General features: G+C 37.3%; 1 protein-coding gene across 5 annotated transcripts in view; it reads left to right on the forward strand.

Annotated features, from left to right (window-relative positions):
• LOC124538422 (papilin) overlaps window positions 1-17,749 on the forward strand; it is an 84,541-nt gene that overhangs the window by 61,326 nt on the left and 5,466 nt on the right. For 3 of the 5 annotated variants that reach the window (XR_006966981.1, XR_006966980.1, XM_047115477.1), the window contains 37 exons: window positions 580-765; window positions 1,166-1,301; window positions 1,539-1,681; window positions 2,104-2,134; window positions 2,212-2,268; window positions 2,338-2,553; window positions 2,658-3,296; window positions 3,648-4,004; window positions 4,165-4,233; window positions 4,316-4,459; window positions 4,529-4,739; window positions 4,818-4,885; window positions 5,060-5,224; window positions 5,346-5,519; window positions 5,606-5,723; window positions 6,052-6,338; window positions 6,642-6,818; window positions 6,974-7,150; window positions 7,449-7,628; window positions 8,300-8,470; window positions 8,994-9,078; window positions 9,624-9,784; window positions 9,913-10,149; window positions 10,383-10,506; window positions 10,598-10,688; window positions 10,806-11,004; window positions 11,259-11,429; window positions 11,550-11,673; window positions 11,862-11,976; window positions 12,304-12,487; window positions 12,566-12,739; window positions 12,902-13,084; window positions 13,989-14,250; window positions 14,615-14,736; window positions 14,811-15,002; window positions 15,180-15,319; window positions 15,916-16,063. Coding sequence is in view for 1 of the 5 variants with exons in the window: in XM_047115477.1 (XP_046971433.1) it covers window positions 580-765; window positions 1,166-1,301; window positions 1,539-1,681; window positions 2,104-2,134; window positions 2,212-2,268; window positions 2,338-2,553; window positions 2,658-3,296; window positions 3,648-4,004; window positions 4,165-4,233; window positions 4,316-4,459; window positions 4,529-4,739; window positions 4,818-4,885; window positions 5,060-5,224; window positions 5,346-5,519; window positions 5,606-5,723; window positions 6,052-6,338; window positions 6,642-6,818; window positions 6,974-7,150; window positions 7,449-7,628; window positions 8,300-8,470; window positions 8,994-9,078; window positions 9,624-9,784; window positions 9,913-10,149; window positions 10,383-10,506; window positions 10,598-10,688; window positions 10,806-11,004; window positions 11,259-11,429; window positions 11,550-11,673; window positions 11,862-11,976; window positions 12,304-12,487; window positions 12,566-12,739; window positions 12,902-13,084; window positions 13,989-14,250; window positions 14,615-14,736; window positions 14,811-15,002; window positions 15,180-15,319; window positions 15,916-16,063 (6,418 nt within the window). In the remaining 4 variants the exon portion in view is untranslated. The remainder of the gene's footprint in view (window positions 1-579; window positions 766-1,165; window positions 1,302-1,538; window positions 1,682-2,103; window positions 2,135-2,211; window positions 2,269-2,337; window positions 2,554-2,657; window positions 3,297-3,647; window positions 4,005-4,164; window positions 4,234-4,315; window positions 4,460-4,528; window positions 4,740-4,817; window positions 4,886-5,059; window positions 5,225-5,345; window positions 5,520-5,605; window positions 5,724-6,051; window positions 6,339-6,641; window positions 6,819-6,973; window positions 7,151-7,448; window positions 7,629-8,299; window positions 8,471-8,993; window positions 9,079-9,623; window positions 9,785-9,912; window positions 10,150-10,382; window positions 10,507-10,597; window positions 10,689-10,805; window positions 11,005-11,258; window positions 11,430-11,549; window positions 11,674-11,861; window positions 11,977-12,303; window positions 12,488-12,565; window positions 12,740-12,901; window positions 13,085-13,988; window positions 14,251-14,614; window positions 14,737-14,810; window positions 15,003-15,179; window positions 15,320-15,915; window positions 16,064-17,749) is intronic. The other 2 variants (XR_006966983.1, XR_006966982.1) reach the window with 2 other exon arrangements.

Consider the following 17,749-nt stretch of genomic DNA (forward strand, 5'->3'; position numbering starts at 1 on the left):
GCTATTTTTAACTGTAGTAAGAAATATTTTGTTTTTCTCTTTATTTAACAAATAAACATCTATACACAAAGAAGAAAGACATCATAAGATTACTGATAAATACAAACACATGACAAGGTAATCGATGATGGTTGATAATGATGATGATGACGATTTCGGTCTCAGTGGCCATTCAAGCTAGCGTCCAGTTTTGCAATCCAGCTATTCCTTTAATCTTATAACCTTATAACACCAATCCGAATCGATGGCAGAGAGTCCACGCGCAAGAGTAAAAGATTTACTTCTAATACTGCGAAGTTACAAATTCCGAGCTCCTAGTGAAAATTAAAAATAAGTATTTTATTTTATACTTTTATCGGCCCAAGCCGAAGCCTTAAAATTAGCGGTCCTATTAGTCACACATATATTATATAGATACTGGCAAATTACATTCGACCTATGAAGATTTTCATACGATATTTTCTTTATTGATGAGCCCGAGATTAATTAAAAATTTAAGCACAATCCAGTATGGATTTACGTGTTAACTGTGTTAATAAAATAGAACTTATCTTTAAACATTATCTAATATTTCCGTAGTGTTCAGCAAAATGTGGAAAAGGGAACCAAACTCGTCGAGTTTTCTGTGGATTGTTTGATGGAGTCGCAGTGACAAAAGTGGACGACGACCGGTGTGACAAAGACTCGAAGTACAGAGATACTAAAGAATGCGAAGTGCCAAAAGAAAAATGTCCTGCCAAATGGTTTGCTGGACCCTGGTCTGAGGTGAGAGCGTATTTTTTTGGTAAAAATATGAATTAACGCGAATAATAACAATTTCCTTATTTTTGTCTTTTTCAAAAATATTTCAGGCTAATGTATTTGGTTCATAATTATATGCATGTATATTGTATAGGCACGAAAATATTATATTATTTAAATAATTTTAACTTGGTATGATTTTCTCGATAAGATAATGCGTCAAATTTTTATTACAAACATAAAAGGAAGTTCTAAACTTTATTCAATAAAACTTTACGCTCACACAAAAGAAAAATGTCTGCGAGCAAGACTAAGTTTTATCTTAAAACTAAAAGTAACTATAATAAAATTATTTGATGACGAAATATTAATCGTCTACAAAATTATAAAAAAAGGTGAACATTTTAATTTTTGTTTTTGACAGTGTACCAAAAAATGTGATGGAGGTGAACAATACCGTCGCGTAATGTGCCTGAGTGGAGGACGCGAAGTTATGGAGTGTGACGAGCTCGAAGTGCTCGACTCCAGTCAATCCTGTAACACAAATCCATGCGGTATAGGTGAGTTACTCCATCTTATTTAAATCATCCAAATTTCTCGAAATGGTTACATTTCATATCACGTACATCATATAAAATTACGTAAAATAAAGTTAATCCAAGAATAATATGGAATTGTATGATAAATATATGTATGTTAAAAATTTCGGTTTATTGCCTCATATGTAATACAAAAGGATGTTTTGGAAATTAGAAATAGTTAAGTATTGTTAAGTATTTTTTATTAACACTTCGCAGATGAAATGTTGCCACTTGATTCGAAATCAACTCCAATAATGGATGATTATGAATATGAAGATTGCATCGAGGAAGAGGAAGAATATCCCGAGGAAAACGCTGAAGCTATCGAAACTAGCTCTGAAGATATTGGTGTATCATTGGTAAGTAGTACCATAATGATGACTTCCTATACTAGGCCACATCACATGATGTATTAAGATACATATGACAATGATACCATGCACAACTCTGAGCACAAACCCTTCATACATTCTATCACTCTCACATTTGTAGAATAGTGGTAGCACTATACATATTTTTGTATTCCAGTTTGAAGTTTGAGTAATATTCTAATTATCAAGGTTGATGATGAATTGATGAGTGGGTAATATTTTACATTACCATCCAATTCATTTAGGCTTTGGTGGCCACTTACCATCTGGTGATGATTGGAGTGACTCAATATCTACTTAAAATAAAAATAAAAAATTAGCATTTAAGTGCACATTTAAATTTAAACGAATAAGTTCCTTTTGGAGTGTGAGACCTTATAAATACTTGAATTCCTTCTATTCTATTACAGGTTCCTGACTTCGGAAGAGATAAAGTTACTGGTATGTACTGTAAAATAAGTCTGATCCCCTATAATTAATGTTGAAGTGTTACTCAGGCCATTGATACCTTTTTACAGAAGGATCCGGTTATTCGTCTCCCAGTGAATATGATACATACTACGGATCCGGCTCAGGTAGTAACTCATAGCTTTGGATCATATAACTTATTAATTATTCGGCATAACAAATTATGTTTGTTGTAGGAGAGACCGAGGAAGATGAGAGTACAACAGAATCGTTTACTACTGAATCAGAAACAGGCAGTACAGATGCAACTGAATCATTCACCGAAAGTACAATTATATTAAGTACGAGCTCATCTGAGTCCACTCCCGTAGATGAATCGACAATAAAAGATACATCAGAAAGTATCACAAGTACAGAAGAAATTGTTGAAGATGAAACAAGTACGACTGAAGGTAGTTGGAGTGTATTCAATTAAAAAAAAATGCTTTAAAAAGAATATATAATTTGCAAAATTAAATATTTGGTAGTAATGTACTCACGGATTCCTAATTTACAGGAGCAGCACTAATAACAGACTCGACAGAGTCTACCACAATGAGCGATTCGGACTTAACGACAGCCAGTTCATATTCAACAGAATCTAGCGATGTCACAATAACGACTGAAGCAGGATCTACTGAAGTTACAGGCACTGAATCTGAAAAAGAAGCTACCGACATTGAATCAATAGACTCTACAGTTTCCACAGAAACTACTGATATTAGTTCGGTTTCAACGAGTGACATTTCTACAACAGAAGTTATTGATTTAACTGGAACGACTGAAAAAGATTCTACTGAAACTACAAGTATCGACACGATTATAACACCTACTGAAGGTCCAGAAACATCTGAAACAACAGAAAGTGAATCGACAATGTCCACAGAATCTACAGTTACGGACGTGACAGAAGAAACGGAATCTGAGTCTACCGACAGTTCCGTTACCGATACTACAATAGAGAAGGAGACCGGGTCTACTGAAACAACGACTTCCGACTTAACAGATACAACAGAAATCAGTACTACGCCAGATACAGATTTAACAATAACGACAGACAAAGATACTGGAATTTCTAATACCGTATCTACGGATGTAACCGAAGAAAAAATAAGCACAACAGAAAGTAGCACTACTATTATCACGGAGACCTCAAGTAAGTGCACAATTGAAATATTATTATAGCCTTTATTTAAGAATCATATACATTGATATATCTTGATATCCCTTAAGTTGTATTACTAAATAAATCTGATATTAATTGATGTAAAAATTGTTTGTCAAAGATTTGCTTTTATTTTCTTACTGTGTTACCGTTTTGGTCGCTATTCCTTCCACCTCATTCGCCTCTATTCTGTCACTAGCCTGTTTCGTTACAAAATCTTTGATGATATATTTCTTTTGTTAAAATGAGATTCCAGAGACTCTTACTCACTATAACAAAACTATGAACAGAACAAATTTGTTTGCTAACCAATTGTATACAAGAGTCATCTCTTATATTTAGGTTCTGATATAGAAACTGCCTCGACTGAGGAGACTACTAGCGATACTGGTATTAGTACAACCGAGGATAAATCAACAATAACTACAGAAGCCGAAACTAGCACTTCTTCGACCGAAAAGGAATTAACTGAATCTACAACTAGCTTTGATACTGGTTCAACCATAAGTACAATGGAGACAACTGAAGTGAGCACTACAGAGGCTACTGAGTCAAGTTCAGAAAATACAGCAACCACTGAATCATCTGTAACAGAATCTACCGACGAAAGTACTACACAAGCGCCTGATTTAAGTTCTACTGTGGAATCGACAGGAACTACCGAATCTATTAGTAGCAGTGAGAGTTCCACCGTCGAAGGTAACTTTTGTAACAAAATGTTAAATAATGTATAAATATATACATATCTTTAATCAAAAAATACAATTAAAATACCAGATAGAACCAAATAGTTTGACCATATCAAATTTATAAATACTAGTAATAATCCGAAATGTAAACGAATATTACTTTTTTATAGAAAGCACGGGAAGTACTACAGTGGGCAGTTCGACGTCCCTGGAAGACACATCGACCACTGAACAATCAAGTGCGTACAAAATTAAAATAAATGAAGTAATATAATAGTTACATAAATTTATTTCGTCATCTAATTATGTTGGTTTCTCCAGCATCATGGACTTGGACGACTGTTGTTGTCGGCTCACCTAAAAAACAACGCTGCAAAGCCAAGAAGAAGACAGCCAAGTGTGTTCGAAGCAAGTTCGGTTGCTGCCCTGACAAAAGAACGCCTGCTGCTGGGCCATTCGATGAAGGTGAGTAGCAAAATTTAATTCGATAAATGACAGACATACAACAATCTCTAAAAAATAAATGTTTTAAAGGTTGTCCAAACCCGGAAACCTGCAAGGAATCTAAATTCGGTTGCTGTCCCGATGGAGTATCGCCCGCGGCTGGTCTTCGAGCAGCCGGCTGTCCAGTCACTCCATGTAATGAAACTTTGTATGGATGTTGTAAGTCGGACAACATTACAGCAGCCGAAGGTAACGATCAACAAGGATGTCCGGCACCACTACCACCCTGTCATCATTCCAAGTAAGGAATTATGCAAACATAAATCAATTGTAATATTAAAAATGTATTTAAATTTTTAATACAATTGTGATGTTTCAGACATGGCTGTTGTAAAGACGAAAAAACAGAGGCAAAGGGTCCACACAAACAAGGCTGTCCAGAAACAGGTACGCAGCTAAAATAGCCTAATATAGTCTAATATTGTATATACCAGATACATAATATTAAATGAATGTAACGGACCTTTTAAATATAGAAACTATTATTATATTAACGATTTTTTTTTCTTGAAATAGTTATGACCACAATTCTCCAAACTAATTATGTAAACAATACTTAAGTTGCAGAGACTGAAAAACCAGATACTACAGAATCCGAAGAAGGTTGTGCTGTCTCAGAATTTGGATGTTGTTATGACAACGAGACGGATGCTTCGGGACCAAATGGAGAAGGTTGTCCGTGCAGTATTTCTGAATTTGGTTGTTGTCCTGATGGTGTATCAACAGGTGAATTCCACATCTGACATCAGAAGATAATTTTGTATTAACTCCTAAGAATTGCTGAATACTTTTCGAAGGAGTCAAATACTTATATAAGTAAATATTCCAAAACATTTTTTTTTTTCAGCTCGGGGTATCAATTTGGAAGGTTGCATAATGTCTTGCAATACCTCTGCTTACGGCTGCTGCCCCGACGGAGAGACCCCAGCGCATGGATTAGAATATGAGGGTTGCTGCTTGCAGTACGCTTTCGGTTGCTGTCCTGATAATTACAAACCAGCTGAAGGCCCACACTTGGAAGGTACATCATATTATTTTTTAAGATAGTATCACTTATTATATCCTATCGATAAATAATTTAAAAATGATAATGTTTCTACAAAAAAGGATGTGGCTGCGAATATGCCCATTATGGATGTTGTCCGGACAATATCACCGTCGCGCGAGGACCGAATAACGAAGGCTGTGGATGTCAGTACACTAGATTTGGATGCTGTCCAGATAGGTAAGCCTACATACATAAATAACCCATAAGCAACTGTGATTTACACATCATAAAACAAATTTAAATGTTACGGCTCGTGAATAAACCGTAAATAATTTTTAAATTATTATTGGCTACTTCGGTCAATTCCTTTAAATTATTATCTAACAATGACTAAAACATTTCAAGAATATTGACTTTTAGATCTACAGCGTAGCAATATTTGAAGTCTGCATGTCATACGTCAATTCAATTTCCTTGTTTCACATAATGTTCGTGCATTTCAATCCGCTGTAGCAAGAATATTCAAAATATTAATTTTCTTTATTTTATTCTCATAATTACACAGACACACAGAAGCCAAGGGTCCGGAGTTCGACGGGTGTGGCTGCCACACATACCAATTTGGTTGCTGTGATGATGGCGTCACCGTCGCCAGCGGCCCGAACCAACAGGGTTGTTTATGTCAACAGTCCAAGTACGGATGTTGCGGAGACGAGATTACAGCCGCTAGAGGTCCCAATATGGATGGCTGCGACTGTTCCAACAGCAAATATGGTTGTTGTCCTGATGGAATCACTGAGGCGAAGGGCAAGAACTTCTTAAACTGCACTGACATTCCTGATAACCGACAAGGTAATAAATTTGAAAGTAGTATATTGATATGTTCAATGTTTTTGAAATATAGTTTTTTTGTTAAAGTATACTTAAATTGGCATCTTCGAAAAAAGAGTTCATATTTAAAGTACATTAAAAATTACCATTTAATCTTTTGAATTATGGACAAGTACCTTCGGGTTGTCGAGCGAGCGCTAAGCAATGGTTATGTACGGTCATATAGCCAGCTTTATTCGACATTGATTGTAATAAAAGATTACTTTATCGCAAAACTCGGAGGACATAGCTTGTGCATATATAATAATAATTCTGTATTTTTAGCCGCATGTGCATTTGCAAACGACCGAGGTTCCTGCCGAAACTTCTCCGTGTATTGGTACTACGATATGACTTACGGAGGCTGTTCCCGGTTTTGGTATGGCGGCTGTGAGGGCAATGAAAACAGATTCGTTAGCAAAGATGAGTGCGAAGACGTTTGTGTACGACCAACGCCAAAGGGTATGACCGTGTATTCTTCACTTAAAATATTTAAAAACAAAATCTATTTTGGCTTACGAATATACTTTGTATTTTATCTACTTCTTAAATTTAATTTATTTTATTAAACCCTACGTTGGCTCATAACAGTAATTTAAATTATGATTCATCTACAGAAACCTGCAACCTACCGAAAGTGAAAGGAGCATGCACTGGCTACCACGTGCGCTGGTACTATGACTCTGCCCGCGAACAATGCTCTCAATTTGTTTACGGCGGCTGTCTCGGCAATGCCAACAATTTCGACTCCCAGGAACTCTGTCAACAACGCTGCGAACCGCAGAGGAGCAAAGGTTAATTTTATAAAATATAAATTGTTTCTAAATATCTGAGGTGTTTTTTATGACACTTCAAGAAAAATCGTTGGTTAGCCTTTTACAACAGGACGCTGACGCTTTTGCTAGTGTAAATATAAATAGTTGTATTTTCTCGATTCCTGTTTAGTAGGACGCCATGTCTTAAAATGGTGTATTAGTATTCGTTGAATGTTAAAATAAAATCGCTAGAGACCACAAGATGTTTATATCTTAAGGAGCATAATTGACAAGAAAGACAAATTAAATATTAATGAGTCTATATTTTCTCTAAAAGACCAATGCAATCTTGAAATCGAACGCGGACCGTGTGCCGGTAACTTCCAACGCTGGGGCTTCAACAGCGAGCGACGGCGATGCGAGCAGTTCGTGTGGGGAGGCTGCGGCGGCAACGACAACCGCTTCAGCTCCGAGGCCGCCTGCTTGTTGCGCTGCGACCCGCCCGGCGCGCCGCAGCGTGAGTACTGTCCCAGCACTCAAGTGCTAATAATCATTTACAACATTTATTTCTACATTACTTCAATTACTGAACGTAAAATAAATGTGGTAATTTAATTTTGGGGATTTCTAACAATTTTTAAAATATCAAGCACTTTTTTTATTAAATCTGCTTCATAATTTTGGCACATATTTCACGGTGGCACATCATCTGGCGGAGAATGTTTGCTTATTTACGTTGAGTGCACTCAGTAGTATTGCTACGCTATTGCGTTCATTATTATGTGAATAAGCGGGATATATATAACATATTAACTTCTTTGTAATATTTCCAAATACACCAAATATTTTATGAAATGCTATTCATTAATGTAGTTTAGAAACACTTAGAAGCATGAAATAATAATGGGGTTTATCTGGTTTGGAAATGGAGTGTGAATCTCGAAATGACGATCCATTCGTGCTAAAATCAGTGATTTAAACCTTAAATCATTTAGATCAATCTGGTGGTAGTTGCACTGTATTTAGTTGAAGTAGTTAGTACTGACCAATTATTATAATTCCTCAATGATATGTCAAATTCGTGATCCATATTCGTGACTGACTAAAGTTAAGGAAATTCGAAAAGAGAACAAAGGATCATTTGACATGTCAATGGGGAAAAAAACTAACATGGTTGCACGGGTACAGAGGCATGTTCGCTACCACAAGAGGCAGGCAACTGCACTGAGAAGCATCCCGCCTGGTCATTCAGTGCCACAGAGAACCGCTGTGTTCCCTTCTATTATTCTGGCTGCGGTGGAAATGAGAATCGTTTCAACGACGAGCGGACTTGTATCAATGCTTGTCCAAGTGCTTACGGTAAGTTTGTCTTGATAACAAAACGATTAAGTAATTTATAAATGTAAGCTATGACGAATTAAGCCTTAATTGTCACCAAGATGCTACATAACAGAATTTGTTGTCTTTTGAAAAAAAACTGTCACTATAGGATGACAGGACTTTACAATTTAGAAATATAAAAATGTCTTACATCTATAAACAGTCTATCAACAGAATCAAAAGCTAGGTTGACTAAAGTCTGTCAGGTTTGTACTTATTAATTATTGACCTTACTGTCTTTTCTTAGAATATAGCTCTTTTAGAAAGTAGAAAATTAATATTTTAACCATGTATTGCGTGATGGATGTTTACCACTAACAAAGGTTACAGTCTTATAATTTAGTCGCATGTGGTAGTTTTAAGCTTAACTTAATGATTTAAAGTAACGTCCAAAATTGCTCGTCAGGAGCTTCTTAAACAAAATGTATTTTTAAAAGATTCGTAAACAATCATTTTAATGTCAAATATTGTATTGTATATTAAATTTGGTGAAATGTTACAGAAAGAGAAACATGTACATTGCCGGCTTTGACCGGCGAATGTGCCGACTATACACAGAGATGGTTTTACGACACTAAAAACAGAAGGTAAGATAAATTCCAACAAAAAAATTAAGATTTATTTATACGACAGTCCATCACTAATATTTTCTGCCAGGCAAAAATGGAAGGATAGCTATCTACGGTTAGACTACCTTGTTGCTACATTGACTTCATATTAAGGCCAGATTCCGAGGTTCTAGGTTCAAAACATTTTATCAGGTCAAACCCATAATATGAATCGGGATTTTCTTTCAAAGTTCTCAGTAAAAGCCTAAAGTCTGAAAGTTGGAAATTTCTATACTACTTTGCCGTCAAGCCCATAAAAAAACATTGCATTTTTTGTCGAAAAATTCTCAGCAATAGCCTAAAATTTGGAAGTTCGAAGTTTGTGTACTTACATTACATTGAACTCTATCCAGTATTGTCGGATATCCAATCCCAATACGAGAGTTCACCTTTGTTTGCATATACACTTGTGCTCTTTATGCCCTGCGTAGTTAATTATACTCTCATGTAATTGACTAACGTGACCGAAATTGGCCGAACGAAATCACTTGTCTAAGAGTTCATCTTCAATTAAATTATTTTAGATGTCGTCAGTTCTACTATGGCGGATGCGGAGGTAACGAAAACAACTTCAATTCAGAACGTGAGTGTGAGGACAGCTGCATGGAACAAATGGTCATTACAACCCTTCCTCCACCAAGACCAACAACATCACGACCTTCGCCGTATGAACAGGAAAGACCAGGTATAACCACAAGCAATGATTACTTTCTGTTGAATTCAATTGAGCCATATTATTTAAAATTAATATTTTGTTATCAATTAATGAAATTTGAACAAAAGAATTGATTGATCGTTAATATTTCTTTGCAGACTTCTGTTACTTTGAGATCGATGCGGGACCGTGCACGGAAATGCAGACGCGCTGGGCGTTCGACACGGCGACCGGCACATGTACCCAATTCCAGTACGGTGGCTGCGAAGGCAATCGCAATAACTTCCCCGACGAGAATTACTGCATCTCCTATTGTGTGCCCGCACCCGCACCCGCCACCACCACCACCCGTCAGCCCGCTCTCGACAACCGCTATGGCCCCGAAAACATACAGGGTAAATATAAACTGGAACATTATATTTCTGTAATGTGTAATCGAATGAGATTAGTTCTCTTACATTACTAGAGATCTTTCGTTCAATTTTTGGGACTATTTGCCAGCACTTGCCTTCCTGTGAAATTGCATGCTCTATTATTACCATTGCTCTGTATTATTAATATATTCTAAATCACTCCAACACGCAGTTTTAATAGAATATATTTATCAATATCTACTTTGATCCACCAGATGTCTGCCAGCAACCAATGTTGGCGGGTCCGTGCGACCAGTCACTAATGCAATGGTTCTACGACTCAGCAAGCGATGCCTGTAGTCAGTTCACTTACGGCGGCTGTGAAGGCAACGCTAATCGGTAAGACTTTCCTTCGACAAAATTCTGATTCTAAGTGTCCAACAGTATTCGAAAATTTTGTAAAAATTATATATTTTTTATTATTTTATAGATTCAACACACAAGAAGAATGCGAGCGTCGATGCAGATCAGGACCACCTAAATCTCAAGTTACTACTTCTTCGACTACAACCATAGCTCCGGTATACTCAATATATTACAAGATATAATTTTTTTTTCAAAACATTTTGCCACACAAATCAAAATTGAAATAATTAATTAGGTCTTCAGATATACTTACGTATAAATCTATTTCGTAGGAGTACATTCCAACCGAATGCCAAGTGTCTCCAACGCTCGAGGAGTGCAGAGGCGAGGGAATAGTTTGGTTCCTGGACCTCCGACAGCGAGCCTGTGTGGCGCATGACAACCAACGATCGGGTGCAGAATGCAGACACACCGGGGTCTTTAGTTCAGAGGAGGCTTGCGAGCGATCTTGTGGAGCTTTTAGAGATCTGGGTGGGTACCATTTTTATTTACAGATAGAATACCAAATCTTTGGACCCTATGTCGTACTAAGAAAATACTTAAGACATCGTTTTTAAGTAGTATGAAACTGCTTTAATGTAAACCCTTACTATTTTCAACATATTAATCTTTCTTTTCATGTAATCTATAGGTTACACATCAGCTTTTTGATATCGCCGCTATTCAATATCTGCCGCTAATCATAATTATATACATATTATAATATGCGAAATTATATCTATCAGACGTATGTCGGTACCAACTGGATCCTGGCCCATGCCGCGGGGCCATCGCCAAGGTGTACTACGATAACACGGCAGGACGCTGCGAGGAGTTCACGTACGGTGGCTGTCACGGCGGCCCCAATCGCTTCTCCTCCATAGAAGAATGCGAACAAGTCTGCAGACCTAACATTGGTAAATTCTTTATATTTATCTTGATAGCGAGACTGGTATCGAATAAAGCTTGTGGATTTCCTTTTGTTTATTTATGTTCTCCGAAACAAGAACTGAGTTTCATGAGATGTTTTTCATCAGATCCTTGTAGACAGCATCCTGAGCCTGGCAACTGTTTGGCGAACATATACATGTGGTACTACGATTCAGCGCGCGATGAGTGTGGACAGTTCATTTATGGCGGCTGCAACGGCAACGACAATAGGTGCGACATTTAAGAATAACTTAAATCATGACGCAGAATTTGTTTCTCAATTTATGTGATCTGGAATTTTATTTGAAACTCGATGTATATCACATTGCACACATTCATAATAATATCATATGATCTCTTGTAAGAACTTAATATCAATGTTTGAACAATAGTCTGAAAATTTGTCTTTTTTTATAAAGATTTGAAACTAAAGAAGAATGCGAAGGGCGTTGCAAAACTAGTTCAACAACCACGGTTGCTTCTATCCACGCAGCTACAACTCCGGCGATCCCTCAAAACGTTCCTACCACACTGGTATGCTAAAAGAAAAAGTTTGTTTAATTGCAAACATGTAGACTTCTTTCGAATCTTATATTACATCAGTACTATTCAGGAGGTTACTTGATTGCTATGAATATTGTAGTCTATTAACACACTTGTATTCTGAGGTTAGCTTCTATTTTAAAAATTACTCAAAAATTTGCAATGACGTAAATTTTAGTGTACCTAGTTTAAAAATACACTATTGGTTTGTATTTTTTTTACTTGACTAATAAATGGTTTTTTTAATGCAGTATGTATTGTTACCAGAATGGTTATACATTCTGTAATTTTTATTTTTTTCCATATTTTTCATCTTAGCCAGCGGACTTGGAATGTACAACTCCCCACTCATTGGAGGCTTGCGGTGAAAATATTACAATTTACTACTACGACACGAAGACTCAAGCATGTTTAGCAGGGGACTTCGGTGCTTGTCGCTACCCGAACAGTTACCGCACGGAGGAGGAATGTGAAAGGAGGTGCGGTGCATTCAGAGGCCTCGGTATGTCATATATAAATTATAATTGTAATGTATAGTAACTTATTTTTATATGTATTTTTATCATGTAATTTGTCTTAGACGTATGTGGTTCACCTCTCGATCCTGGACCATGTATATCCGCAATCACCAAGGTCTACTGGAACTCCGTATCGGGCCGGTGCCTGACCTATGCATACGGTGGCTGCCTCGGCGGACCCAATCGCTTCTCCACCGTAGATGAGTGTGAAGAAGTCTGTGGAGGCACGGGACCAGGTACGTAGATGCTTAACTCAGTGATTCTTTCCCTTCAATACTTCTCCACAATTTCTGATCTGACCCTATGCATACAAACCTTGTATCGGAATCGGCTTCCACGTCGCATGTCTAAGTATTGGTCAGTCGAGTACATTGGTCTGTACGCGCGGCGCGGCGCAGAGCCGGCGTGCCTGCGGGAGGTGTCGTCGGGCGAGGCGGGCTGCGGCCTGTCCTCGCGCCGCTGGTACTACAGCGCCGCCAGCGGGGACTGCCTGGCCTTCGTGTACGCGGGCTGCGGCGGCAACGACAACAACTTCCTCTCGTACGAAGAGTGTGCGCTCCTCTGCAAGAGGACGCCCGCCGGTACAGTGCTGCACATCGTCGCTTTGCACTCGCATCATACCGAATATGTATTTTTGTCGTTGTCGTGTAAAAACAATTAAGTATATGCGATATCGTTCGTTATTGAATTTGATTTGTTTCAAAAAAATTCAGCATGTAGAGCTGACGTGAGAAGTCGTCGCCGAATTCTTCTATGCTATCTTCCACCGCTTGCACGCTTACATTATTTCTGTAACACGAAATTTGCACATCTTGCCCTTTGTATAAAATGTTAAACTAATCGGTTTATCCAAGCCGAAATTAATAGCTACCTTTACACCTACATGCATGTTTTTTTCTTGTCTAAGGCATCTCGGATATAAAACGTTACTTAATGTTTTTTTAACTCTTTGTGAGAAACATCAGAGAGTTCTTTGAGACCGCAAAATTACTTGTAATATTTTGTAATTTTTCTTCTCTGTTATAACCCTGTTAGTTCAATTCTGTCCTTTTCAAAAATGTGTTTAATGTGATAGAAACTAACCTGCCAATCAATTGTGAAATATGAAAACTTGCAAGTAATCGTTTTAAACATTGTTGTTTGTTGTTTGTTTTACAAATTCGTTTAAGTATTGCGAATGGAAAACTTGCGAATAATCGTTTTAAAAATTGTTGTTTGTTTTACAAATTCGTTCAATTCGTAAGTATTGCAAATGGCTTTCTTACTCAGTGTCGTTTAATTATAAATAATAAAATATTACAGACTTGTATACTTTTATGTCTATATATATTTTTAAAAATTACCTTTAAAATTTGGAAGAATTGTTTTTGTCCTTTTTTTGACAATTATCTGAACGTCATGAGTCATGCACTTTAGGATTTATTTTATGTATTAGCTTCGTTACGTATTCTAGAACTGGACGACTGAAGTTCGTCTTGTCCACAGAGGTCGAGCCCTACGAGCCGGTCGACAGTCATGAGACCGATGTGGGTGGCAATGAGGTTCTGCCAGATTGTGACCGCTACAACGAAGAATGTTCGACGCTGCGCTGCGAGTACGGCGTGCAACGCACGCGCACGTCTGGAGGTTGCGAGCGCTGCTCATGCGTACCAGTAGATGTGAACTGCGAGCTGTTGCGCCACGAGTGCGAGAGCCTACGCTGCACGTACGGCATCCAGCGATCGACCGGGCCCGACGGTTGCGAGAGGTACCACATTGTGACATCATTACGTAGTATAAAACAAAGTCGCTTAGCGCCGTCTGTTCGTATTTATGCTTAGATCTTTAAAATTACGCAACGGATTTTAATGCGGTTATTTTTAATAGACAGAGTTCGAGAATTCGAAAGGATTTTTTTTGTATATAACATGGACAATATAAAAAAGAAATACTGCTCATTTTATAAGTTTATATTGTGATGTCGTATAGAAACAAATCCTGTAATATATTTAGTATCAGTATTTCACCCGTGTGAAGCCGGGACGGGTTGATAATAATCAAGGGTAAAAATCAAATGAAATGAATTTAAGACAATTGTGAATAAATTAATTCTTAATATTTTTTTGCAATAGATGCATATGCATCGACCACCCGTGTGCAAACAAGGATTGCCCCGCGGGCGAGCGCTGCGTAGCGACAGCTTACAGAGATCCCATCACACAAGACGCACGCTACTCAGCCGAATGCAGGATCGGTAAAACTATACATTATTCAAATTACATATTCATATTTACCAAGATATAAATTACATTTACATATTTTTAACAGCGAATAAAACTGGTTCCTGCCCACCCGAGAGTCTAATACCTGCGGTAGCAGATGGACAGTGCAGGCGAGAATGTAACGACGATGCGGACTGCCTTGGTATTGGCAAATGCTGCTCGAGCGGCTGCAGCCAGCTCTGCCTGGAGCCGCTCTCTGCCACCAGCCCCGCGCCCCGCTATACCACACGAGCCCCCGGTGAGTACATAACTACAGAAATATATTTCAAAGTTTATGAAGCCAACACATACTATAGTATAGTTATTAAATAAGTAAAATAATGCTGTAATTTAATATAGAATAATTTAATATTATACAGAGATTGGAATATAATTGTCATCATGATTTTTTCTGAAATATTTGTTTTCGTGGTAGAATTACCACAAGCACCTAGTGCCAACGTTGAAGAAACGCAGCCTGAGCTGGTGGCAAGCGAGGGCGACAAGGCCACGCTCCGCTGTGTGTTCCACGGCAACCCTCCACCCAAAATCACCTGGCGAAGAGGAGCCGTCACGGTCAGTGCTATACGAAACCATTCGCTTGACGCCCTATGGATGACCTAATAAGTGTTTACCGTAAAAATTGGAACTTTATGAAGTATTACATATTCCACACACCGTTTATATAAATGTCTTTTGTTCTTCGTTTTCGAACTGAAACACAAATTAGTATTATTTTACTATAAGTGATTATTGTGATGTGTTCTCAGTTTCCCTAAATTTAAACGAACTCTATTTAATTGTGGTCACATATTTTGGCCAATCAGTGAATTTAGTTTTTTTAAAGTGATAAATCGTTTTATCAAAATATAAAATTTGCTTTGACAGACTTTATATTATTAACTGCTTATTCACAACATAAATTCGATTCGACGACCTCCGTGGTCGAGTGGTGTGTACACCGGTTTTCACGGGGACGCTCCACTCCGAGGTCCCGTGTTTGATTCCCGGTCGTGTCGATGTAGATTATCGTTAGTTTTCTATATTGTTTTGGGTCTGGGTGGTACCGTCGTTACTTCTGATTTTCCATAACCCAAGTGCATTAGCTACTTACATTGGGATCAGAGTAATGTATGTGATGTTGTCTCATATTTTTAAATGGATGATCGCAGATCGAGAGTGACATGGGCCGGTACAGGCTGCTGTCAGACGGAGCGCTGGAGATAGTGTCGCTGTATCGCAACGACTCGGGCGTGTACATTTGCGTGGCGGACAACGGAATCGGAAGCGCCACGCAAGAGATTCGACTCGAGGTGGCCGGTGAGTGGCGGCTTGCTTCGAAAGGAAATTATTCTGTTTTGTTTACTCGAAGGCGAATATATTTGAGAAGGTTCTGTAACAACAAATATTGCATTTAAAAGAAACAAGTTTTTCACAAATGTGAGCGCCCTAACGAGCACACAAAACAGCTTTTTTGAAGTGTAATTGAAAGTAGATAGTTGGCACTTTTTTCTACCCTGCTTTTCAATCTTTCTTTCTACTATCTTTAACATTTTCCGATCTTAATTGTAATCGTGGGTTTTTGGATCGATTTGTTTTTTAACAGCGAAACTGTTGCACTGTTTTGAGAGCTATGACACGTTTATCAATGTAAATTGATATAGCTTATTTGTTTGTAAGCCATATGAATATTTCGACATTTACGCGCATGCCAATCACTTTAGCTGACACAATTTCAACGAGATAACAAAATTGGACGGAAATGTCCCATACATTGTTGTTATGTATTGAGATAATTGTAATTGGCGTCAACTTTTTTTAAGCCACACAACTTAATTTCACTTATACACAAATACGAATATTTGTAGTATTTGTATTTACTTATACTTTTAAGTTAAGATGTTGTTAATTATTCAAGTTCTGAAGACGAACCACTAAGAACATTTGAAAGTGAAACATGGAAAACTTTTAGTATCATACAAAGTGATACAAATTTAATGTAAGCCTAGTGAAGCGGATGCGTTATAAATCGTAATCGTACATACGTAATCTATTTTGTCATACTTGCTTATTTTTCTTGACGATCTCATTAGTCTATTTATTTTAGATAATAAATAAATACTCTTATACATTTGTATAAGCAAATAATATTACGATAACCTTTCTTTTGACTCATACGTTTTCTATTACCTACAACTATGAACATAGATATTCTATATAATATTTTGAAATAAAACTCTATACTCGATGAAAATCCATTGAAGATATGTCAACAATCATATATTTTTATAAATTTCTGTTATTTTAACACGCAAAGACCGCGTAACTTACCCAAAAATTCTTACATTCTAAAAGACTCCTAACTCTTATATTATAGTTTGATGTTACCAAGAACTTAATATATTTTATTTTGAATACTGGTTATATCATCGTGGTGTCGGAAGTACCTACGTTATTATTCGCAGTCAACAGTCGTTTATCTTATCGAAGCAGCATCAGTATCAACGCCCCTCGAACATTTGAAATAGTATACTGCCTGTCAACTCCCTACTCGTTAGGGTTGACACTTGTCGGTGACAAATTATAGCCAATTATTACATTAATTTTATTTCTGTTACTATTTAATTACATTTTTAAATAAATGATTAATGAAATACCATTTATATTTCATGTAAAGATATCGCTGTTGTCAAAAAAGGTTTCGATTCATATTATTTTTTTAAATTGAAAATAATTCTTGAGAAAACAGGGTTAGCAACCCTATACATGCAGTCAGTCTCCGTCGGGTTGGTTTGTTTTCACTGTTCAGTATCAGTGGAAGTGTCCTTGCATTCGAAAGATGATACTGTCACAGCTCTCAGTGGTTGCCGGTTTCGCCGTGCTGTGCGCGCACGCTACTTTTAGAGGTTTTGTTTTTATTAACAGTGGTTTTACTCGCCTGATAATTTTGGATTTCTTAATTTAATTGTATTTCGATTACTCCCATATTCGAATATAAATAAGGAT

The sequence above is a fragment of the Vanessa cardui genome, chromosome 20 (genome assembly GCF_905220365.1).
Source record: "Vanessa cardui chromosome 20, ilVanCard2.1, whole genome shotgun sequence".
NCBI classification, from domain to species: domain Eukaryota; kingdom Metazoa; phylum Arthropoda; class Insecta; order Lepidoptera; family Nymphalidae; genus Vanessa; species Vanessa cardui.